The following is a 26,197-nucleotide window of genomic DNA, read 5'->3' as shown; positions in this document are numbered from 1 at the left end:
TACTTTTTTTTCGTAGTGCTAGTTTATTGAGGAAAGGATGTTAAAAGGTAATTTATCTATTCCTCTATCCATTGGGTTGTAGACTTAAATTTATTCATGAGTGACAGAGAAAGAGGCAGAGACATAGAGGGAGAAGCTGACTCCCCTCTGAGCAGGGAGCCCCAGGAGGGACTTGATCCGAAGATCTGGGATCACCACCTGAGCCCAAGGCAGGCGCTCAGCTTCTGAGCCACCCAAGTGCCCCCTGGTTTGTAGATTATTAATAAAATGTCCATAATTCATGAAGCAAATGATCATGATCAATCATGATCAAGTAAACCTAGTCTTAACATCTTATTGAAATGTGTAATAAACTAAGAAACACGCTGAATCACTTACCATATATTTAGTAATTAGTGGTAAAAGAACAATGAAGAAATAAAAAAGATATTGGTAGCCAAAAAACTGAGCAGTTAGACTAATGGATTCTACTAGTGATTTTTTTTTTTTACATGATACTGTAATCAAAATCCTTTTAAAAACATTTGGTATCCTCACCATCAATATACATTAAGCAATTTCTTTGCTTGATATTCTTATCAGTCTTTGGCCTGGTCTTGAACCACACCCTGTGGTGCTGAAATTTAAAACACATGCTTACCGTACTTATGATGGTATTTCTGAATTGCTATTATTTTTCCAAAGCCCCCAGCTTGACCAGTCTACAACTAAAAAGCATCTACTAAAAACCTATTGGCAGTTAAGTTTTGCTTTATCTTAATAAAAATGCTTGGAGAGGACACCCCTCATCTCCTCCCCCCCCCCCCCCCGCTCCCCATCCCCTAAAAGGACCTATATTATTGAAGAGATGTTATTGGGATCTTGAAAGAATGTTGCATGAGCCCATTTAGGATTTCCACTGTTTAAACACCATATTTAAACAGCAGAGGTCCCTCTTTCACTACTTTGGTTGCTCAGTAATTTCAAAACCCTTGGTCCTCTCATTTATGCTAATCTCAAGTGCAGTGTTCCTTTGGAAAGGATGAAAGCTTTTATATTTTAACCTAAAACAAATGGAATGGATTAAACTTTTGGAAATGCCATTCTTCTGTGACATTTACTTATGTATTCATTTAGTTTGAAGAAGTGAGCAGGTGGTAAATCATATTTGCTGAAGGAGATTTTAACATATTCATCTCATTAGTGGAACTTTGAGAGTGACATGGCATTTTTCAGGAATAGCAGTCTGAGTTCTTAAGTTAGGTATTTAAAACAAAGATAAATCTTTCGCAACTGCTCATTTCATTTTTAAAATTAAAACAAAGTAAGGCATTTGAGCTTCACTGAGGAACTTCCAGGGGTTTCAAGATAAAAAATAGGCAAAACCCATGGAGCGCCCCCACAAATCCACTACGTGTTGTGGGCAGGTAAGGAGGAAAGATTTGTCAGCCCAACTGTACCCTAGTGCTTTTTCTAATTGTTAGACCAACTACTGTAATTTTGCATTTATATGATGCTCATTCAGTTTTCCTATCTTCTTGATGCCCTTGCTTAAAAAGGGAGGTCAGAGTAAAACCAGTTCAAAATGAAGCCCTCACCTTGGTGATAACTTTAACGACCATAATGCAAATATATGGCCACTATGTTAAATCCACCCTGTTAAAATTTGGAAGGTTATTGTTTTAACCAGTCAACTTCATAAAATGGCTGATTTTTTTTTTTTTTTTTTTTAAATGGCTGATTTAACCAGACACATTCAGAGTCTGGCCATTTGATCGGGGTAGTTAAGATTAGATGACAATATCCCTTCCAATAAACAAGTAGTTGAAAATCAAAATAAAAACTAAATGCAAAGCCAGACTGCTCCAGGAAGATCTAGACTCCTTAGCAATTTCAACTTTAATAATAGAAAGTTAGATTAGTCAGGACCTCAGCAGAAAACCGATGATATGCTCACAAGGACTTAACTGAAGAAAACTTAGGGACCTTTTGCAGGGGTGTGGGGAAGGTTAAGGGAAAGAGCCAAGGATGATGAGGAGGTGCTTAAGGATGAATAGCAACAGGAAGTCATTACCATTCCCAGGCCTGACCGGTCCCCACGTTATCAAAACCTGGTGAGAGGGGGTGGGGGGTTTGGAATGGTAGCTTCCTGACTGGGGCTGAGCTCTGAAAGAATTCAGCTACTATCAGAACTGTGGGCAACAGGGAGTCCTAGGAAAGAACTATCCCAAACTCTCTCCCCTCCTGCTCTTTAGTCTCCCACCCATGCCTCTCATTGCTTAATCTCCACCAAAAGACAGAGGGCTGGGAGCCCAGGTGGTGCCCATACATAGAATTTAGCCTTCCAGGCTCCCAGCAAGGAAAAAAAAAAAAAAAAAAAAAAAAAAATTGGGTGGAGACTTGGGAAAACAAAACCTTACCATTGCAGCAATTATAAGTAGATGCGGCTTTCAGAGACCTTTCCATATTGACAAAGCAGTTGGCATAATATGTAAATCTGTTGTTCAGAGGCTATGATTCATTTTCCCATTCAAAATTTTTATACTTAAGAATAAATCTAATAAAGGTATATAAGACTCTTACGAAGAATAGTATGAAATGTTTTTGAAGGATACATTCCTCGAATCTGAATGAATAAATCCTATATTCATGAAAAACAAGTCAGTATCCTAATTATGTCAGCTTCCTCCAAGTGATTCTAGCAATTCACCATACTTTTATCAAAAATCAAAATCCCTCAAAGTTTTATACAACATGGATGAGAAAATTCACCCGGTAGAAAAAAATGTCCAGATTGTCCGATAATTTTTTTTTTAATTGAGGTGTAGTTGACCTACAACGTTATATTAGTTTTGGGTGTAAACGTGGTGATTTGACAAGTTTATATGTTGTCCTCACCACAAGCATAGCTACCTTCTGTCACCATAAAATGCTATTACAATACCATTGACTACATTCTCTATGCTGTACTTTTTTTTTTTTTTAAAGATTTTATTTATTTATTCATGAGAGAGAGACAGACAGAGGCAGAGGGAGAAGCAGGCTCCATGCAGGGAGCCCAACGTGGGACTCGATCCCGGGTCTCCAGGATCACACCTGAGTCCAAGGCAGATGCTCAACCACTGAGCCACCCAGGCATCACTATGCTGTACTTTTTATTCTTATGACTTCTTCATTATGTACCTGGAAGCCTGTATCTCCCACTCCCCTTCACTCATTTTGCCCATCCCCAACCCCCCTCCCCTCTGGGAACCACCAACTCTCTGTATTTATGGGTCCGTTTCTGCTTTTTGTTCATTACTATTTTTTAGATTTCGTATATAAGCAAAATCTGTAATATTTGTCCTTGTCTATCTTATTTCATTTAGCGAAATATTCTTTATGTGCATCCATGATGTTGCAAATGGCAAGGTCTCGCCTCTATTTCCATTGTGTGTGTGTGTATATTTGTGTATATATACCCCAGCTTTATCCACTCATCTATGGATGAACACTAGGGTTGCTTCCATATGTTGGCTGTTGTAAATACTGCAATAACATAGGGGTACATATCTTTTCAAATTAATGTTTATATTTTTTTTAGGTAAATATGAGTCGTGGAATTGCTGGATCATGATAGATTTGATGTTTTGTGGCATCTCCATGCTTTTTCTTTTTTTTTTTTCCATGCTGTTTTCTACAGTGGTTGCACCAATTTACATAACCTCAACGATGCATGAGTGTTCCTTTTCTCCACATCTTCACCAACACTTACTTTTCATCTTTTTGACTCTAGCTATTCTGACAAGTGTGAGGTTATATATCACTGTGGTTTTGATTTGAATTTGAATTTCCCTGATGATTAGGGATGGGGAGCACTTTTTCATGTGTATTTGTCATTTGTATGTTTTCTTTGGCAAAGTGTTTATTCAGGTCCCTCTGTATTTTTTTAAAAATTATTTTCCCCTGGTGTTGTAGAAGTTCTTTATGTATTTTTTATATTAACCCCTTATTAGTTAAATCATTTGTAAAGATCTCCTTGCACTCAGTAGGCTGCCTTCTTGTTTTGTTGCAAAAGCTTTTTATTGGTGTAGTCCTAAAAGTTGCTTTTAGCCTTTTATTTCCCTTCCCTGGGGTTGTAAGAATAGTTCAATATTCTAATATCCCTGATGAACATAGATGCAAAAAACCCACCAAGGCGGCCAGTCCCTATCTAGAGAACATCCACTTTGGGAATGTCTAAGGCTGGTGTGGGCTAGGGTCTCTGGGGCTCACTGAGACAGTAGACTGACTATGGCACATGGACCTTGGTCCTGTCCACACTAGCAAGGTGGAAGGAGAATGTAAACCATGGTGCTCACCAGCCCCTCTAATTCTGGGTTCCAGCAGCTCCCTTGCCATTCAGTCTCTTATATTTTATATTATTTTTTATATTTAGTTGCTCTCCTAAACTGTGGGGTTTTTTTTTCTGTGTCCCAGGGTGTCTGGGGTTGGGGTGAGCTAGAGACTTGGTGCTCACTGTGGCAGTAGCCTCCCTACAGCGCCCAGACTCTGCCCCTGTCTATACTATCAATGTGGAAGATGGGTGTCAACCACAGTGCTTGCCCAGGCTCTTGAACTTGGACACCACTCCGGTAGCTCCCTTGCTATTTGGTGGACTTCTAAGGCTGGATCTTCGATATTCTAGTTGCTCTTTCAGACCGTATTTTTTTTTTGTTTTGTTTTATGTTTTCCTGTGCCCCAGGGTAGACAGATCTATCAGCTCGGTCCCTCAGTGCTAGCCCTCCCCACTGTAGCTCGCAGACTTGGTGGGGAGCCACATTCCCTTCCTTACTGGGTCTCCACCTCTCTTGCCTGTTGTCTGCAGCCTCTTAATCTTTTATTGTGCAGAAGCTGTTGAGTCAGTCCTCAGTCCTTCCTCAGGAGGAACTGCTCTACAAATAGGTGTGGATTTGGTGTGTCTATGGAGGAGGGAGTTCAGTCTTCCTATGCCACCGTCTTGGACCAGAACCCTGGATCTGATAATGCTTAACAATAATAAGGTGGAGAGAATTACAAGTATTTCAAGACCTGTTGTGAAGTTACAGTAATTTGATACAATGTGTTTACAGGTCCACAAATATATCAATGGAATTTAAGGGACAAAACCAGATATACACAGTATATGCATAATACATGCATATCAAATATACTAGCACTGTATGTGGGGGACACAAGAATTGTATGTGTGTGTGCTTAACTATAGTACTAGTACACACACATGCAAGAAGATGGTATAAAAAGTACAAAAATTGGAAATAAGTTATTTAACTTATTAAATTTATCCGCCCACTCACAAGAAAAAGGGGCGGATAAATTGCAATATATTCATACGGTGGAACACTTTACAGCTGTGAAAACCAGTGAAGAGGGTATCCACGTGTGAGAAAATCACGGATTTGCACCCTGAACAGTTTGAAAGGATTCCTCCCTCTGATGTCAGGGAAACTTGCCGGGAAGCTACTGATAGAGATGGTAGTGAAACCTCGACGTCGTCTGCCACCAGATGGGCCACATACCAGTGGCTGGAAAGGTGCTGGGGGCCAGCAGGTGGACTGCTGGCAGCCAGGCCGTGAGAGCGATGAGGCACAGCACTGCCACCAGGAAGAAGAGGCCCTTTGGCCGTTTTTCTCATCTTGGTGTCCCTTCTGAACCTAGAGAAATCTTTTGGTCCTGTTCGAGAACCACCAGCGAGGACAAAAGCATGGATTTGATGCTAAGAGGCAAGGACTTTATGTGACCAAAGCCCAACTCCTAGTATCCATTTCATAAATCAAAGTATCATTCTCAATAGCACTTCTTGGATGAGCTTCCTGCAGTAGAACTCTTCTCTACTGCAAAGAAGGTAAAGGGATTCTCTGAAAGTGACAAGTAACCTTTGTACTTATTAGTAGGAACTTCAGAGTATATTAACCTTAGGAAGTAAAGGATTCTGGGGGGAAAGAATGAAGTTTTAGCCATGGAGAAGGGAGGCAAGGCTGGGTAAACTTTGGACACCGTTTAGATTCAGATAAATATCCAGAGGAAGATATGACCAGTTTTTCACTGAATTGTCTTGGTACTCTGGTCAAAAATCAATTGCCCGTAGATAGGTGGGCTTATTTCGAAACTTCCAATTCTATTTCTTTGATGTTTATCCTCATGCAGTCTTCATTATCATAGCTTTGTAGGAAGTTGTGAAATATGGAAGTATGCGTCTGCCAACTTGTTCTTTTTCAAAATCGTTTGGCTGTCCTGGGTCCTTATATTTCTGTGTAAATTTTATGATTAACTCGTTAATTTCTACCTTAAAACTATAGCTGAGATTTTGATAGGGAATGTGTTGAGTCTGTAGATAATTTTGGGCAGAAGGAGTATTGCATCTTAATATTTGTCTTCTAATCCATGCACATGGGATGTCTTTCCATTAAAGTTATCTTTAATTTTTTTTCGGTGATGTTTTATTACCTTCATTGTGCAAGTCCTACACTTCTTAAGTTATTCCTATTTTATCCTTTTTTGATTCTATGGTAAGTGACTTTTTTCTTTCAATTTTGGACTGTTCATTGCTAGTGTTTAAAAATACAATTTAAAAAAATACAGTTGAATTTTTTTTGCGTGTGTGCACATTGGTTTTACATCCAGTAACTTGCTGGCATTAACCTATTCCTTAGCTCTAATAATTGTGGATCCCTTTTAACTTTCTGTATACAATATTATACCATCTGTAGGGTATGTTTTAGGATATTTTGAATGATGTATGCTTAGTATTAGACACTGTAAAATTTGGTTGAGTGAATCAGTTTTAACATTAAGAGTGAACAGTAATTGATTTTTTTTATTTTTATTTTTTTATTTTCTTTTTTCATAAATAGTGAACAGTAATTGATTGTATTTTTTTCATACAGGACAAATCAGCCAACAAGGAAAAATCCAAGACACCAGTGAGATTTTTACCACAGTTGTCTACGGTAATTTACCAATATATCATCATACTTTATTGCTTTAAAAATAAGGTTTACTAGTTTCATACTTTCAAATAAGTCACTCAGTTTCTGGTTTTAAATTCTGTGCTCCATTTCAATCTTTTCTGATGGATACTGTCTATGATCTATATATCTTGGGAAAAATAGCTTAATAAAGGAATTGTAAGTTATAGTTACTGTATGCACAGAATGTTTGAGTAGTCTGAATAAAAGAATTGTGAAGATGGGCCAGCAGAAGCAGTACTAGAATCCAGAAGCGAAGTCTTAGGTGATAGCTTTGTCACTAATGGCTCTGTGACTATTGTCAAGTCACTTACATCTTTGAGCCCCAGTTTCTAAGTCTGAAAATGAGAAGAATTAACTTAATGATCTTTGAGGAGATGCCTCTTCCAGCGCTAAAATATGACTTCTTAGATCTTGGCATCCTTTGTCATTATTTTGATTTTAAATTATTATTCTGTGGAAAAGGCAGTTAATAGACATTTTTAGTTGATTTTTTAGCATTAGAAACATTAGATTTTACTGCATTAAAATTTACTGTCTAGTAATTATATTGAGTTTAATGCCATAGAGTTACACTCTTGTGATTGCTGGAAGTTGGGTGTAAGTGGAAGTTCAATGCAAACGTTATTTGCTTTAAAACATCTTTTAAAAACTCTGGGGCATCCTGGGTGGCTCAGCGGTTTAGCGCTGCCTTCAGCCCAGGGCGTGATCCTGGAGACCCGGGATCGAGTCCCACGTCAGGCTCCCTGCATGGAGCCTGCTTCTCCCTCTGTCTGTGTCTCTGCCTCTCTCTCTCTCTCTCTTTCTGTCTCTCATGAATAAATAAATAAAATCTTAAAAAAAAACCTCAGAATAAACTATAAAATCTGGATTTCTTCTTGCAGAGAAGATCCCTAATAATTTGAAATAAAAGCTGCTTTCAGCTTAAAAATCTTGCATGAAATTTTGCAGGTGAATGTTCTTGAACATTTCAAAGTACATGTTTTAATTGTGAACTTGTTTATGTTGATAATGCCAAAATTATCGCACCGTGTTTTATAAAATAAAATCATAGCATCATTTTTTTTAGTTCTGCAAAAATCTGTTTTTTTAAAGACAAAGATCTGAAATAGACATTTTTTCCCTTAAAAATTCAACAAATTTTAAAACTGAAAAACAAATTGCCATTTGTTTTTTTTATGTTTAGTATATAGGCTTGGAAATATCAACAAAATTTAAATTTACTTAATAAATATTCAGTGGCTGAGATGACTAATCCTTTCTAGCCAGTGAGGCATATAACTGTCTAAAATGATTTTGTTGCCTGTTTTAAAATATATACTGTGTTCTTATTTGACTGTATCTTACCAATTTTCTTTGTATCCTTTGGGTTTTTACAAATAAAAATAAAATCTTATTAAATAATATTAAAAAAATTTTTAAATAGTCCGAGTTAAAAATATTGTCATTGGAATATTAAGGTTTGCACTTGGGTGACATTTTTCCAGCATAGTTAAGACCTAGAGTGATTTTTCATTATAGATGTTCATGCTTCTGGAGATGATCCCTGTAGTTGAAATCAGGGGTGACTCAGCACTGGTGGTTCCCCATGTCCATGACCTAGTGACTGGATTCTCATACTTTCTGCACATCTTGCTCATAGCACTCTCACAAATCCTAAATCCTTTATGGAGCAAGATGAGAGTGGAAGGAGGGAAGGGCATTTTTAAGTTGTCTGTTTGTTTTCCTGTGAAAGGAAAGCCTGAAAAAAGGATTTGTGTGCACTTTGGGAGGTGATCCCAGGAAGCAGGAATAAGAGATTGGGGAGAGTAAAAGTAAGAAGAAGAAAAAGCGAACTGAGGATGTGTTAGCAAGTTCATTGCCACGTTAGAGAACTTGGGATGACCCTGCCATCATCTGGAGCTTATCGAATGCTCCCTGAAACCGTGTACTTGGTATGATTAGGGAGTAGTATTTATCCATCAGCCCTCATCCTACGTTGGTGGCGATTCCTCCTGAGAGTGTTAACTTTCACCCCCTTTTGGTCACTTGTGCATGTGTGTGCTTGCACACAGGTGCAGAAGGGGCTACCTTGAGAGTCCCAGTCTATGGCATTGGAGAAACCCCACAGTGGAAAGCAAAAGACGTTTTCTTGAGGTGAAACACTGTCATTCCTATATAAATGAAGGTAGATGATAACTGTTCGTTAGAGCCATGTGTGGAATCAGAGGTGACACCAGAAGGATGGGAAAGGAGGTGAAGCACGAGTTTGTCATTGGAAGTCCCTTAGGGCCAATCTCACAAGAGTGCCAAGGAAGAGGGAAAGGGTGGCATATGCCTAGGTCATCATCGGACAGGAAACTGCAGACTAAAACAGAATTGCTAATCAGCAAAAACATGTAGATCTTATTCAAAAACCACCCCTCTAATCTTATTGAAGAACAACCTTAGATGTTATTCTGGCTTATGTGCGGTTGCTCTTCTTGGTTGGTCAGAGAACTGTGTATAAAATATTCTATTAGGCATACATTGTGCACTGCACTATGGGAAACATAAGGCCCTCACCACCGCTTACCCAGGGTGTTGAGGAGATCCGTGTTGACAGCTCAGCATGCAGAATGGGTGGTGTAGAGATCTTAAGTCAGGTGTGTGAGGGTTTGTGTAGGAGGCTTGGTGTGAAAGTTCCAGGTCACTTGGAACACATATCCCCAACCTTTCCTCTCTATTGTCTCCAATTTCATTCTTGTTGCTCCCTCGTTCTTCTCAATGGGCAGCCTTCTACTTTGAGAACACCTGTTGCACATTTTAGCTTGAAAATTTCATTCTGGGATGCCTGGGTGGCTCAGGGTGTGACCCCGGGGTCCTGGGATCGAGTCCCACATCAATCCCACAAGGAGCCTGCTTCTCCTTCTGCCTGAGTCTCTGCCTCTCTCTCTCTGTGTGTTTCTTAGGAATAAATAAATAAAACCTTAAAAAAAAAAAAAAGAAAATTTCATGCTCATGTTTTTCTCCACATCCTGTGGTTCACTAGGAATTGTAGAAAATATTCGTGTTACAGCACTGGATATACATGAAACATTCACCTAATCTGATGTACTTTGGTGAATACTGTTTGAAGCTCATTGCAATTCATTGTTGGTGGTGGTGGTTCTTCTTCTTCTTCAGTTACATTTTTTTCTCTTAGAGCTTGGTTAGCCAATTTTAATTTTTTTCTAAGACAAAATTAAAATTAAAACCCATTGATTTGGGACGCCTGGGTGGCTTAGCAGTTGAGCATCTACCTTTGGCTCAGGGCCTGATCCCAGGATCCGAGATCGAGTCCCACATCAGGCTCCCTGCATGGAACCTGCTTCTCCCTCTGCCTATATCTCTGCCTCTTTCTCTGTCTCTGTGTCTCTCATGAATAAATCTTAAAAAAAAAAAAAGCCCATTTATTCAGTTCTGGAAGACTGAATTAGTAGGTTGAGATTGAGGGGGTGGGAGAGTAGGACACACATACACAAATTATATTTCAGACAGGATTTAAACAATAAGAATTACCCAAAGCATGCGATACATATTTAATTGGAACTAAAAGAGAAAAATCTAAACTTTTGACCTTGGTCCTGAAGAAAGAACTGGACTGTAACAAGAAAAGACTGAGAGGCATACTGGTGGGTCGGTTTGTTAGCATAGTTAATACTAGCTAATATAACAGACTCCCATGTTCTAGAGACTTAACCCAACAGAGATTGCCTTTAGTTGCATGAAGTCTGATATGGGCCAGGCAGTCCTCTTCCACCTTCTAGCTATGTCAGTGGGTACATGGGGCCCCCCACTCCAGTGACAGGGGCAGGAGAGCCTGGAGAAGCACAGTAGCTCATATATGTCCTGTCAGTGCTCACATTTCAAGAGCCAGCAGGGGTCATATGGCTACAGAGTAGCTAAGAGAGGCTGGAAAATGAGGTAGTTTGGGGCATATTGAAGAGGCTTTGAACACCAAGGTGATGAAGACTTGTCTGCTTTAATAGGGAGCTTTTGATGTTTCTGACCAGGGAACAGTATGATCAAACCGTGTGTTCAAGAACGCTGTGGTGACCTTCAGGTTCTAGTATTTTCTCTAAATCAAGGCCCATATCTCCCGTTGCCTAGATTTTAAAAAGCCACTAAACTATTCTCACTGCCTACCTTAGGGTCTTCTTCATATACCTTGTTTACTGCTGCCAGGACCATTTATGAAATAACTCTTTAAATGGCCTTGCATGATAAATAAGAGAATTTCTCACCCAAACCTAGATGCCATTGAGAGTGAAAGTCCTACTAATTATGTTTGGGAAAGAGCTATACACTGCGCCAGCAAACTGGGTTAAAAGTAAAGATCTGATGCTGAGAGGCAATGAGTTGAGTGGCCACAGCATGCGTCCTGTTTTACAGATCAAAGTAGCATTCTCAACAGCGCTTCCTCTTACATGGATGAAACTCCTACCCTGCACTTCTCTTCTACTCAAAGGAGACAGCAACACTTTTTCTCTGAAAAGTACAAGTTATGGCAGTTGGAGAGCACATTAGAATGCCTTTTTACCGTAGGAAGTGGAGCATCACAGTTGTCAATGGAACAAAAATGCTATTTCAGTGATAGAGACGGGTAGTAGAGCTGGGTAAGCCCTTGACAGTCACTAGGTTCAGATCCATTCTCCAAAGATGTGATGGATAAAAAGTTTTGCACACTCCTTAAAGCTTTCTAAGTATTGTGGGATGCCACTTTCCTGTCTTTCCTTGCTACAGAGGAGGTCCTTCAAAGACAAGCGTGGAGAAATGTAGAAGTAATGGAAATAGGTCTCTAAGTGTTTGAGATAATGTGCTTTACTTTATAATAGACCCTCTGTAAAATTGGCTGAGTGAATCAATTGTGACATTAAGAGTAAACCGTTTTTCTCGTGTTTTCATGCAGGATAAGTCAGCCACCAAAGAAAAACCCAAGATACCAGGAAGAGTTTTACCACAGTTGGCTACGGTAACTTACCTACATTCTCTCATTGGATCTCTGCCCTTTTGAAAACATGGTTTCAGACTTGTAAATAAGGAACTGGGCATCTGATTTTGAATTTTGTGCTCCATTTGATTATGTTCTGATGGAGAAGTTCTACAAGGAGCACATATCAGGAAAAAGAACAATCTTAAACTAACTGTAAGCTATACTTTCCTAGTATGTCGAGAGTATTTCAATATTCTGGATAAGGGCATTTCCAAGATGGACCAGCAGCAAGTTTATCAGTGTTGGAGTCAGGAAATGAGGCCTCAGCTTACGGCTTTGTCACTAGCAGCCTCAGGATCTGAAAGGGTCATTTATCTTTCTGAGCTGCTGTTTCTGAGTTTGAGAATGAAAAGAGTTTCTTTGAGCTACGTCATCCAGCGCCGAAATGCTATGCCGCAGAAGAGGCCTCTGATCTTGGTATCCTTTCTAAAAATTATGATTAGGGGCGCCTGGCTCAGTGGTTGAGCATTTGCCCTTGACTCAGGGCGTGATCCCAGGGTCCCCACATTGGACTCCTGACAGGGAGCCCGCTTCTCCCTCTACTTAACGTCTCTGCCTCTTTGTGTGTCTCAAGAATAAATAAAATCTTAAAAAAAATTATGATTATAAATTATCATTGTCCTATGGTAGAAGCAATTCAGAGGCATTTTCAATTGGTAAGTGCTGGGTACAATATACTTCACTGTAATAGATTTTTACCCATGATTTTACTAGTAATTATGTTGAGCTTAATGCTTTTGAATTGTGCTCTTGTGACTGGAAGTGGAGCTTAAGTGGAGGTTCAATGTAAACAATATTTTTTTCTAACTGCGATAAAATTTACCTAACATAAAATTACCATTTTAATTATTTGTAATTGAACCGCAGTTCGGTGGCATTATGTACACTCACATGGTTGTGCAACCGTCACCACCATCCATCTCCAGAATTCTCATCTTTGCAAAGTGAGGCTCTGCATCCATTATACCTCTCTGTTCCCCACTCTGTCCCCCCCGCCCATGGCAGCTAGCATTCTACTTTCCATATTTGACCATTCTACGTACCTCATATAAGTGGAACCATACAGTGCCTATCCTTTAATGCTTGGCTTATTTTATTTAGCATAATGTTTTCAAGGTTTATCTAAAGCATTATTTTTTTAAAAGATAATTTAAAAGCTACAAACCGAGTATAAAATTGAATTTGTGTGGCTTTTTGGAGGGAAGATTCCTGATAACTGAAAATGGATAGCAATTTTTCTCTTGGGAAACTTGAGTTAATATTCTTAAGTGTTACCTTGAATATTAAAAAATACAAATTTTAATTAAAAATAGGTTTTTATGGATGATGCCAGTTGATCATGCCAAGTTCTGCAAAATGGAGCCGTAGAATGCTTTCCCTCATTCTATAAAATCGACCGTAAATTTTCTAGTTTATTTTATTTTATTTTTTTTTAAATTTTCTAGTTTAAAGGACAAGGGTACAATAGGCATTTTCTTTTAAAAACTTAACACATTTTTAAACTGAAAAAAAAAAAAAAAGGCCCTTAGTGTGTGTGTCTTGTTAGTATATGGGTTTAGAAATATAAACCTAACTTTCTTATTTACTATTCAGTGGCTAAGTTGTATAATAATCCTTTCCTGTTGGTGGCGTCTAATAGTCTAAAATGCGTTTGTTGGCTGCTTTCAACCTGGCTTTATGTTTATTTGTATCTTAATATTTTTTCAGCATTCTCAGTTTCGTGTGTTGTGAAGGAAATATTTCTAAGAGATGTTTTTAAAAATCCACTGATGAAAACATAGCAAAGTATTTTCATCTGAATATTAAGGTTTGCACCTGGGTGAGATTTTCTAGCAGTAGTTGAGACCTAGAGTGATTTTTTTTTTTCATTCCAGAAATTCATGCTTCTGGAGGTGATCCCTGTAGTTGAAATCAAGGATAACTTGGCACTGGTAGCTCCCAGTCTCAGCCGGTGACTTGATCCTTTTTGTACCCCTCGCTCATAGTGTTCCCGCAAATCCTAAATCCTTGGTAGAGAAAGACAAGAGTACAGAAACAGTAGGGCAGACAGGAGGCGGGAAGAGCATTGATTTTTAAGTTGTCTTAGCTTGTTTTCCTGTGAAAGAGGAGCCTGACATGAGGACTTGTGTATGGTAAGTTTATTTGAAAGCAGGAGTAGAAGATTGGACAGAGTAAAACTAGGAAGAAGAAGCCAGTGAAAGTATGGGCTTTCAAGTTGGCCTGGATCTGAAAGGAGGACGCAGACTCCGTTGTCAGTAAAACGTAATTTTGACCTTAAACACCCATCTGTCCTGGGATTGAGGCCCGCCTGGGGCTCAGGGCTCAGCAGGGAGTCTGCTCGCCCCCCCCCCCCCTTTGTGACTGCTCTTGCTCTCAAATAAATAATGTCTTTTTTTAAAAGTTAGTAAAACCCACCCATCTGGGTTTATTAAGAGTCCGAGATCCCAGCAGCGGTGGATGTGTGTGCTGGTATTGCAATAATGGGCTTGAGCTCATTTTTGCTGTCATTTTAGAAGACCTGGGTATCTTGCCATCTGCCGCAGTCCCCACCACCCTCTATCATTTCCCAGCACTGAAGCTGAGAGCCAATTAGTTCTCATCACTAGCCTTCCTCCCTCTTTTAGGGCACCCACCCGGCTCTTGTAGGTATAGGAATTCACGAACCCTGCCTTAAGCTGTGGAATAGATTTGCAAGGTGCCAGAGAAATCTAGAGCCACTCAAAGCCATGAGAACAGAATGGTCTTTTGCAGCTGGAATGCAGAGAAGCTCATTAGTGGTGGAGACCCACAGAGTGTTCCTCTCATTAAGACGGAAGGCTTAAAAGTCATTGCCAACACTGAGGAGTGAGTAGGCTCTGGGGAACCAGCACCCCAGTGTTGAGGAAGAGATGCCCACCCCACACCAGCACAGAGCCTTCAATAATGTCACAAATGTCACACACTACAGCCACTCACAGGCTTGAATAAGAATTGCTGCTGAGTGTGCCTTCTTCCAACGCCCTGATTTGTTTGAGAAAATGTGTGTGTTTATAAACACGCATTTTATGAGAAAAGGTCCCCCCCACCCCAATCTTGTTTTATTAATGCTGTTTAAATTTCATATTTCAGGTAAGTACAAGGCCCCAGTGGCAGCAGGCAGCTCCATCATTCCATTTGAGGATAAAACAGGACGATGATATTCCAGAACAGTTTACTGTTAAAAATGAACAGTCCTATGGTAAGAACTTTATTCCAAATTAGATTTAAGGACATTTTCGAGAGGGGACAAAAAAAAAAAATCCTACATTTAGTTCAGAGTAATGAAATCGTAAAACTGAAATGACATTGATACCAAGTAGAAAAACTTATCCCAAATGTTTTCCTTCATAAAATAATTGATTCCAGTTCTTAATTATTTCAGGCTGTTGTAAACGCTATAAAAGGCAATATCTTAAGAATTGGAGGGTGTTTATATTAAAACTTTGATTTAGTGTAGTCAGAATTCTCTACATTAGACTAAGAAGTTATTTTTTTTTCTAAGAGGGAGTTAAATAAGTTGTAAATGTTGCTTCCAAATTACTCATTTTCACATTTTGTACTTTTTATTTTTTTGACTCATCAGATTGATTACATTGAATATTAACATTTTTTTCATCGTGGTTCTTTAAATTTTCTGAGATAGTTTTGCATTCTGTTCTTAATTATAATTTTAATCTTCATTTTAAAAAGGTTTTATGCAAATCAATGGAAAATTAAAGTTTATTAGCATATTAATCAAAATATATATTAAGTATCCTTGAAACAGAGATTTCTATTATGATGATATAAAACAAGAATAGTTTAACTTCCTAATACTGAAAGAAGATTAACTGTGCTTATGGTTACTTGATAACTTATAGTGTGTAGTTTTTTTTTTTTTTTTGATAAGTGCATTAGCATTTAATTCTAACCACTTACATAGTCCAGCTTACTTTTAAAATGACTAACTCATTTTTTTTTTAATTCAAGCTGAATACATGGAACACTTTGGAAAAAAGGGCAAAATACGGGATCAAAATGATGATAATTATGCTGGACCACCTACTTTGAAAGCCAGGAGCAAATCTCTACATAAAGAACGAGAAAACTTTAGAAGCACCCTTGTTAACGTCATCATGTAAGTCCTGTAAGCTAATCAGTGTGTGCCCCCCTCGGTAGAGCCCAGAGGAACTTTTTATCTAAAAGTCTAAAATTTCTGTGCACCTCTAAGAACGCCTTAAAGCCTGTTGGAGTGAGGTCAGGGTACACATAAAGATTGAAAGATGGAGCTTCACCTTGTGTCCCTCCTTGAAATATCATGAGCTGAAAAGGTCCTGCTGTTAATCCCGATGTTGGCTGGGAGAGTGGAAAGGCTGGGGGTCCTGGTGAGGCCCACGACGGCTGGTGGGAGATCCGGGGCAGTCTTTTCCCCCCTCATCTCATCAACTCAGGCGATGTGGCACCTTCTCTGGTATCGGGGGTCTCCTTGTCCAGAAAAAAGAGGAATTAGTTCGAAGTGATCAGCAGTGTGAACAGGGCCAGGCTCGCCCTGTCTGAGTTGTAGGTCCATTACGAAGGATAAAGTGGACCCAAGTCACTGATTCCTCTTCACTCTTTTCCTCACTGCTTCATGCTGGTTGCTTCGCCTCCTCTTCCTTTCTGTGTGACTCTCGAGGCCCCCACACAGCGAGCTGGGGCCATGATCTCATGACATGTTGCATCATAGCTACCCCGCGGAACCCTGTGTTATGGTCCCCATATGGTACTTGGCTGGCCCCATGGCGATCCCCAAGGGGGGACAGTGCTTACTGTGTGCTTACAAAGGGCAAGGGGATTTTGTGGGAGCCCCGTGCAGCCGGACAGTGGGTGTGTGCCTCTGCTAGAGCGCTCTGGAGTTTGCCTTCCCTGGTGGCCACTGGAGTCTTACCAGCTGGGCCCACTTACGTCGCTTGTTTGGGTTAAGCACTCCCATCCCACAAACAGGGTACAATCAAAACCCAAGACCAAGGGTCAGGTAGGCCTCTGGTTGCAAAGCCTTGGAAGCAACTTTTTTTTCTTTTTCTACCCAGAAATCTGGCCGAGACAGATGGTGATGTTTCTCGAAGCCACTTCCTGTGCCTGTCATTTCTGGGCCTTCTCTGGTTGAGGGTAGAGCCCGTCCTGGGTTTCAGCTTCACAGAGGGGGTCTCACTTTGAATTCTCCATTTCTCTCAGTTCTGTTCAGAACCTGACCTCCTGATTTGCGTGGGCCTTAGGGTCCACCGCCCTGGGCCCCAGAGGAGCAGCCTGGCCTCAGGGTTTTGCCGATTGCCACTCCTTTTTTTTTTTTTTTTTTTTTTTAACTCCTAGTGTTTCCTTTCTTTTTTGTCAGCTCGGCTATGCATTCAAAAGGAATGTGTCTTGTTATCCAATATTTATGGAGTGGAATTGTTTTTTTCAGATTATCTTTGTTGTTATAAGAAACAGCAGTCTCCTTTTAGCCATTTTATGTCACTTTTTTAGCTATGCCTTTTATAAACAGGATATGGCTGGACATACTGAAATTCAATTTTAGAGTTTCTATGCTTTAATAGCACATCTAATCCCATTTGTAGTGGTTGGTATTTCTTATATATACGTGCTTCTACCGATTTATTTTGTACTTTCTATTTACTATATGTTACCTTGGCTTATTTTTTTTTTCTCTATTGAATCAAATTCTCTCTTCTCCCTTTATTTCTATTGGCTTAAAAGCTATTAAACATTTCTATTCTTTTAGTGGTTACCATCATATTTTTAAAGCCTCATATTGCAGTTTATACTTCTTAAAGTTTAAAATTCAATTTTTATCAGACTTCCCCCTGAATAACACAGAGGGGTCTCGGATCGCTCTAACTTAGCTCTAAACTTTCCTTTGCATTTTCCATGTGATCATTCTTGCATCTTATTTCTACCAATATTTCTCTAATACTTTTCATTCTGCCAAGTCCTTAAATTCCCCACACTTTTTTCCCTTAACACTTAGGTTTACTAATGTGTTTTCTAGTTCTTTAGAAAATTCTCTTTGGGGGGCGCCTGGGTGGCTCAGCAGTTGAGCGTCTGCCTTTGGCTCAGGTCATGATCCTGGGGTCCTGGGATCGAGTCCTGTGTCGGGCTCCCTGCATGGAGCCTGCTTCTCCCTCTACCTGTGTGTCTGCCTCTCTCTGTGTCTCTCATAAATAAATAAATAAAACATTTTTTTTTTTTAAAGACAATTCTCTTTGTATTCCACTCTTCACTTGTGGGTGCATTTTCTTTTTTGCCGACGTTCATCCTCATGTAGTTGTTTCAGTGAGGATCTATGAGGAGTAAAGTTGAGACTCTCATCTCTGTAAAGTTCTCTGTTCTTATTCTTGAATTAATGACGAAGCTGGCTACAAAATTAAATGATAGTCATGATTTTTACCTTACATCTGAAAACATTAGATTGAAAAATACGAACCAGTATTTTTTGGCATGTATTATATCCCCCAGCTTTATTAAGGTATAATTGACAAATAAAATTAAAATATATTGGAAGTCTGCAATGTGAGAGTATATGTATATATTGTAAAAGAATTCCCATAATCAAGTTAATTAACACATCCATCACCTCACATGTTTAGCTTTTTTTTTTAAGAGCACCTAAGTTCTACTCTCAGCAAATTTCCATCATCAAATACAATACTATCAACTGTAGCCACCATGACGTATTATTGTTGACGAGAAGCCTACATCACTCTATTCATTATTACTTTATTTGCAATCTGTGTTTGTATTTTGTCAACCTCTCTCTCTCTCTCTCTCTTTTTCCTGAACACTTTATTTTTCAAAGCCTTTTAGATAGGCTTAAAAACAGCTTTACTGAGCTATAACTTACATACCGTTAAAATCATCCAGGTTAATGTACAATCGAATGAATTTCAGTAAATTTCTATGGCTGTGCAACCTTAGCCAAAATCTAGATTAAGAATACTTCTATCATCTGTTTGAAAAGTATGCACACTTCAATTAATTCTCTCTGTTACTGGTTGCTGCAGGCAGTCATTGATCTGTGTTCTGTTTGTATAGTTTTCTCTTTTTCTAAAATTTCATCTAAATGGAATCATACAATATGTATGTTTTTAAAATCCTCGGGGGTGCCTGGGTGGCTCAGGCAGTTAAGCAGCTGCCTTCAGCTCTGGTCGTAATCTCAGGGTTCTGGGATCAGCCCCACATTGGGCTCCCTGCTAAGGGGTGGGGTAGGGTGGGAGGGGTCTGTTTCCCCCTACCCGCCCCCTCCCTCACTTTCCCCTGCTCCTGCTCGCATGCTCTCTCTCAAATACATAAAATCTTTTTTTTTTTTTTTTAATCCTTTCATTTTGTTCATTGTTTCTGGTTTTGGGCTATTGGAGAGTGCTGCTCTGAACATCTGAACTTTCCGTGGATGTGCTTTCTCTTCTTCTGGGTAGATGCCAAAGTGTAGAAATGCTCGATTGTATAGTAGGATATGTTTAATTTTCAAAGACTTTGCTGAAACTGTCTTCCAAGTGTGAGAAGAGGTTTCTAGTTTTTCCACATCCTTGGTTTTTGTTTTGTTTTGCCTATTCTAGCCATTTCTAGTAGATGTGTTATTTTATCTCATTATGGCTTTAAGTTCTAGATCCCTAATGCCTAATGATCATAGGTGGTTGTTTGACATTCACAGAACTTCTTTGAAGTGTCTATTTAAATCTTTTGCCTGTTTTAAATTGGATTATCTTTCTATTGATACATGCTAAGAGTTCTTGATATATTTCCTATACAAAATCTTTTATCAGATCTATCTTTGCAAATATTTTCTTTCCCTTTCTCTTATCTCTTCAGTTTCTAAGTGGTATTTTTTTGGAAAGTAAAAGCTTTAAATTTTAACAAAGCTCAATTTATCAAATTTCTCTTTTTTTTTGATGTTTTTGGTGTCATATCTAAAAATCCTTTCCTATCACAAGATTTTCTTCCATGTTTTCTTAGAAGGTTTATACTTTCAGCTCTTACATTTATGTACATGATTTAGTTTAATGGCATGTCCTTGGTATGAGCTAAGGTTGAGGTTTGATTTTTTTTTTTTTCATATAGATATTCAAATGTTTCAACCCTCTTTGTTGAAAAGTCTATTCTCATTGAATTACCTTGGCACCTTTGTCAAGAATCATTTGACCATATATGGGGTTCTATTTCTGTTCCATTGGTCTATATGTCCCTCTTTACATCACTACCATGCTGTCTTGATCACTTGAGCTTTATAGTAAACTTTGAAAATAGTTTAAGTCCACAACATTTATTAGCCATTTTCAAAATTGTTTTGACAATACTATGTATTTTGCATTTTCATATGCACATATTTGAAGACTAGCTTGTCAGTTTCTGGGGGGCGGGGGTGCGGGGAAGGCCTGCTAGGATTTAGTAGTCATTGCATTGAATCGATGGGTCAATTTTGGGATGTCATTACAATAATACTGAGTCTTCTGGCCCATAAACATGTTATTTCTCTTCATTTACTCAGTTTTTCTTTAATTGCTCTTAGCAATGTCTTGTACTTTTTAATGTATGAAACTTGTATTTCTTTTTTTTTTGGAACTTATATTTCTTTTAAAAATATCTTAAGTATTTTTTTGATGTCAATGGAATTATTTTTCTCAGTATTCTTTACTAGCATATAGGAAATATCAATTGATTTCTACTTATTGATCTCGCATCCTAAGACCTTCATAAACTTGGTTACTAGTTCTGCAGCATTTTAAAAGATTCCATGGAATTTCCTATATATACAGTTATGTTGTTTGCAAATACAGTTTTTACTCCCTCTCTGATGCCTTTCATTTTTCTCACTTTCCATTTTGCACTTGTTCGGTTCTTCAGTATTTTACTGAATAGAATTGGTGATAGTGGAATTCCCAGTCTTCGTGGAAAAGCATTCAGTCTTTCATGTGTTTGCAGGATGTTCTGTAGGTTTTAAAAATACCCTTTATCAGGTTGAAAAAGATCCTTCTTTTCCTAGTTGTTTGAGAGATGTTTTCATAGATGAGTGCTGGATTTTTGTCAAATGCCTTATCAGTGTCCACTGAAATGAAAATTTGGTTTTTGTCCTTTAATTTTTAAATATAGTATGTCATATTAATTGCTTTTCATGTTAAAGCTTGGATTCCTTTCACTTAGTCATTATGTATAATGCTTTTTGTGTGTTGCTGGAGTTGATTTGTTAATATTTTGTTAAGGATTTTCAAGTCTGTCGTCTTAATGAATGATATGGGTCTGTACTTTCATTGTCGTGTCTGGCTTTAAGGTTCAAAATGAGTTGGGAAGTGTTTTTATCGCCTGATTTCTGAATGGGTTTAGGTAGAATTGGTATTTCCTCCTTTGATAGATTTTTTTTTTTTTTTTTAACGTGTGGCTTGAACCCACAACCCTGAGATCAAGACCTGAGCTAAGAACAAGCAACAATCTAGGTGCTTGACTGACTGAGCTACCTAGGGGCCCCTGGATAGAACTTTTTGAAACCATCTGGACCTGAAGTTCTCCTTGTGGGAAGATTATTAATTACTAGTTCAATTAGTTTACTATCTGATATGTATCTATTCGGATTTTCTATTTCTTCTTGAGTCATGTTTGGTATTTTTGCTTTTTAGGAATCTATTTTCACTTAAGTTTAATTTGCTGGTATAAAGTTCAGAAAAATTCCTTATTTTCAGCCATTCTACTCCTTTCTCCTTTGGTACCTGCTGACTACAAGACCAGAACCTTTTCTCCAGATCTCCTGGGCAGATTGGTTGCCTTCCTGCCTGAGTTATGGGCCTATGGTGTTTTTAACTCTGTTTTATCTGCCCTCTCTTCTTTTCATGTTCCAGAAATTTGTTGAAATATCTCCTCAACTGATGGCCCTCTAGTCTCTTTACAATCATTAGTTAAAATTACTACCATTTTCACAAGGAAACTTGAAAAAGTGATGTTTTTGCCACCATCTTGACGCAAAATCACTATTGATTTAATAAAGAGAAAATCAATATTTTTTCATTTTCAGGACATAAGGCACATCATATTTTCTCTTTAGTCAGGTAAAGTGTCTCCCATATTGATTTATTCCTGAAAGCAGTATTGTTCTGCTGGAAAGAGCATGGCAGTTTGGAAGCACACATGGACGGGCAAATCCTCATTTTTTGTACTTAATTAACTACGTGACAAAGGGGAAGTTATTTAATCTGACATTCAGTTTCTCATCTGTGAAGTGGGAATAATTTCTCTGTCTCCTCTAACAATAGGTGTGAGGATTAGAGAAAAGGTCTGTGAAACTATTGAGGGCCTAACTGGTGATCAATAAAAAGTTTTTATGGTTGTTTTCCACCAGCAGAATCTTTGCCTGTAGCCCTAGGATGGAATACCTGGAGTTTTAGAGCTGAAAGGATCTTTGTGATGACTGCAGAAACTTCTGCAGCCACTCCCGTAGCCCCCAACCTTTTCCCTCCTCATCTACCCTGACTTTGCTGCGCTCTTTTAGGCAGGCATTACTCACACAGAGGATGAAGCTTGTTGGATTCTCCAGGTGCAGCAAGGTAAATAACATGAACACTTCTGCCATTAAAAAAAAAAAAAAAAGAACAACCCAGTTATTAGGGTCATGCACTTTAGGGTAACAGAATCTATATGTGGATGTCCCGATTCCTGACGTCTCTTACTGTCACATTAGTAACTCATTACGACAGAAATAATGAGAAGACTACTTTTGTAGTTAGAATAATTAACCCTCCTTGCTCCAACTACAGAATATCTTCCATTGCTCCTTTTATATCCTTATTCCCTCACTTGATGAACATTTATTGAGCACCTACTATGTTCTGAATTAAAAGGAGACCTCGAATTGACTCTTTTCTCTGTTCCATATAATTGAAAATAATGATGGTAAAGTTCACAGAATATTTGATTCCTGGATTTGTAAAAGATGAAATAATTTAGAAGATGCATCGTGGCACCTGTCTTAGTGTGCTATCTCAGACAGATAATCAGTAAACCTCTGGTTCCCACTCACTGGCAGTTAGTGGAGGGGGGATATTTTATTATACAGCATCACTGACCTGTAGCCATCCCACGTGAAGCTGGAATCCAGAGCATGACACATTCGATGATAAAGAAGTTAAAGCTATCCCAGAACCACTTCTTATTTTTCATGAAGATATGACTTAGGTCTTTTTCCACAACGGTGTCCCAGGAGAAGTCACAAAATGTGGCTTGTATCTGGTATAGAGTTTGAACTGAATTATAGCCGTCAACATTGTCCATTTATGGACAGTTAGCCAATAATATACAGGAACATATGAGCAATGTTACTCTTTGCTAGCTTGTACTGGATATTTCTAGATATCTGAGAAATGGTCTTTTTAAGAATGTATCTGAAAACTACATCTAAAATCTTTTCCATTGGTGTTCTTTTAAATCCCTTATTTATAAATAACCATACATATTTTAGCGATAATGCAAGAGCACTCCTATAAAATTTCAGAGAGAGCTTGAGTTTGGAGTAATGAGGAAGAATGAGCAAAGCCCATCAAGAAGAATGTAGCCTCTGAATTAGGTCTTGCCAATCACTTCCAATAGAACTATCTGTTTATGAATAAAGAGAAAGGGTTCTAGGAGCAATGTGGTATCAAACAAATATGTGTGATATGTGCTACTAATAAAATGTTCGACAATTCATTTTGTTCTCAAGATTTAGTAGAAGACAGTCCTGAGGTTTTGACAGTCAACACTTAGGGGTTAGGGGCACTGACCCCTGCTACAGTTGAAAATTCACGTATAGTTTTTGACTCTCCGAAAATTTTAAGATTAATAGCCTACTGTTGACCAGAAGCCTTACTGATAATATAGACAGGCATTTTACACATGTTTTTGTGTTACATAGTACATACTGTATTTTTACAATAAGCTAAAGAAAATATTTAGAAAATCATAATAGAAAATATATTTACAACATTGTACTGTAAAAAAAAAAAGTGTATGTGAACCTACACAGTTCAAACTTGAGTTGTTCTAGGGTCAACTGTGTATCCATTGATGTGTATTCTAACTGCCCTTCACGTACAATCAAATAGTGTGTTTATCATTTTTTTAGGCAACAAGATGCCTTAGACTCAGCTAGCCCGGATGAAAGCACATTTCCAAAACCGACCACATCTGCAATAGAGAAAGACATCTTGGTAATGAGCTCTTTTGTCTGTATAATTGAATGTAAAGGAAGCACTTGAAGATAATTTTAAAGGTTTAAGATTATTTTGTGCTCCTCTCTTGTGGAACTCTGTGGACAGAGGAGTAAATGGGGAGTTCTACAGAATTGCTCTTGGATTGGATTGGATATTGGGGGGAAATCCTTCTTTCCTTTGCCGTCGGAGACCACAATGAAAGAATCTCAAGTTTACCGGCTCCATTTGTGAGAATGAGCCCCAGTCTTGTAGAGCTTTCACGTGTCTTTATTTTTCTGTGAGAAACTATTTTAGTTATGTAATGTATACATTATAAAGCATCGTAACTTTAGAACTATTCTAATATATCAAATACAGATGAATTTTTAAAAAGGTAAACATCAAAGCCTTGAACATTGCTAATTTTGAAGTATTTTGAAAAAATACTTTGTTTAAATTTTTTCTAATAGGTGACATGCAAAAATTTATGAAAATATATGAAAGTTAAAGGTCTATTGTTAGATTAATACTATCATGTCTTAAAGTGAATATTTTATGTACACATGTAATTTTATGTACACATGTAAGATTGACTATTAATCGGCCGATTGAAAATTTCCTAAATCCTGTCCTAGATTTCTGAACTTACTGTGTAGGAATACTGAGTCACTCGCAGTTTGTAAGATCGACTCGATTATCCATAAGAAAAGGCCCAAAACCAATTTACCACATTTTCACACATTTATAAAACACTAAATTCTGCTTCAGCATGGGTTCTTCTTAACACATCATATATTTGGTAATAGAACTTGATGTTTTACATTGTAGTTATGAACTAAGATAAGAGCTTTAGTTTTCATGAAGTATCCTATATTTTTTTAAATTTAGGGGATCTTTAATAATGTCTCCATGAATTACACAAGATACTTTTTTATGATTTGTAAATACTTTGAGTTTTCCTACAACTTTGATTTTGCTCAGCAGTTTTATTTTTGATGAACAGACTTCTTTCATTATAGGACTAAACCCATCTGAATTTTCTCCATCTTCTTTATGCAGAGATACTACTATTACATTCACCATGGAATTGATACAGACCATGTAGCCCCAATGGAAGATTCTTGGCTAGAGCATGTTTTGAATTTAGTCCCCCAACATCTGAAAGTCCTCACCGATAGCATACTTGTATTATCCGATGAAATGAGAGAAGATTATCTTCTTAGTGTAAAAAAATCCATAGGTAAACCTGTATTTTTCCTTCCTAATTTGAATATGTCTTACTAACTGAAAGTTAGTAGCTATACTTGAAACTATTATATTTATTCTGCTTTTTTGCATTGCTATTTTATTGCCTAAGATCTTAGGAAATTTCATTATAAAGTAAACAAAAAATTCAAACTTTTTTTTTTGTAGGGTTATATCCACTCAGTAATGGACAGAACTGAGGAAATTATAAAATGCTAATCATTTAATTAGCATTAATATTATTGATTTCACAGGTTAGAAGGTGATTAATTAAAAATTGTTGCTACGGACCCAGGGGTTGGCAAACTACAGCTCACAGATCTGGTCTGGCTCACTGCCTGTTTTGGTGATAACATTTTTTTGGAATGTAGTCCTACGCATTCATTTGCATATGGTTTGTGGCTGCTTTTGAGCTCCAGGAGCAGAGATGAGTAGTTGTGATCGAGGCCTTGTAGCTCATAAAGTTGAAGATCTTTATAATCAAGCCTTTGCATAAAAAGTTTGCTGATTCCTGATACGGACCACTAGATTCTAAGGCTGACTTACCAGACCTACTGTTTTCTTAATCCATCTGAATTAAGATTTCCGGAGACAGGCCTTTGAATCTATACTCTTTAAAAAAAAAAAAAAAATTCTCCAATGAAGTGTGATTGGAAAGCTGATATAATTGATGCCGTGTTCAAGAGCTGGAGAAATCCTCATGTTTTGGAGTTGTCTCGGGGGCCTTTTGGGTGGGAGGGCATTGACTGTATTTAAGACTCAATCTTAAACATTAACATAACATAAATATAACATAACATAAAAAATAACATAAA

General features: G+C 38.0%; 1 protein-coding gene across 1 annotated transcript in view; it reads left to right on the top strand.

The window, feature by feature from the left end:
- DNAH7 (dynein axonemal heavy chain 7) overlaps nt 1-26,197 on the top strand; it is a 240,346-nt gene that overhangs the window by 2,938 nt on the left and 211,211 nt on the right. The window contains exons 2-7 of the mRNA XM_038585215.1: nt 6,885-6,947; nt 11,875-11,937; nt 15,067-15,175; nt 15,946-16,093; nt 24,071-24,155; nt 25,197-25,377. Coding sequence (XP_038441143.1) covers nt 6,885-6,947; nt 11,875-11,937; nt 15,067-15,175; nt 15,946-16,093; nt 24,071-24,155; nt 25,197-25,377 — 649 coding nt within the window. The remainder of the gene's footprint in view (nt 1-6,884; nt 6,948-11,874; nt 11,938-15,066; nt 15,176-15,945; nt 16,094-24,070; nt 24,156-25,196; nt 25,378-26,197) is intronic.

Source organism: Canis lupus, chromosome 37 (assembly GCF_011100685.1).
Source record: "Canis lupus familiaris isolate Mischka breed German Shepherd chromosome 37, alternate assembly UU_Cfam_GSD_1.0, whole genome shotgun sequence".
Classification (NCBI taxonomy): Eukaryota; Metazoa; Chordata; class Mammalia; order Carnivora; family Canidae; genus Canis; species Canis lupus.
The sequence above is the reverse complement of the archived record's forward strand: the minus strand, read 5'-3'. Positions and strand labels throughout refer to the sequence as shown.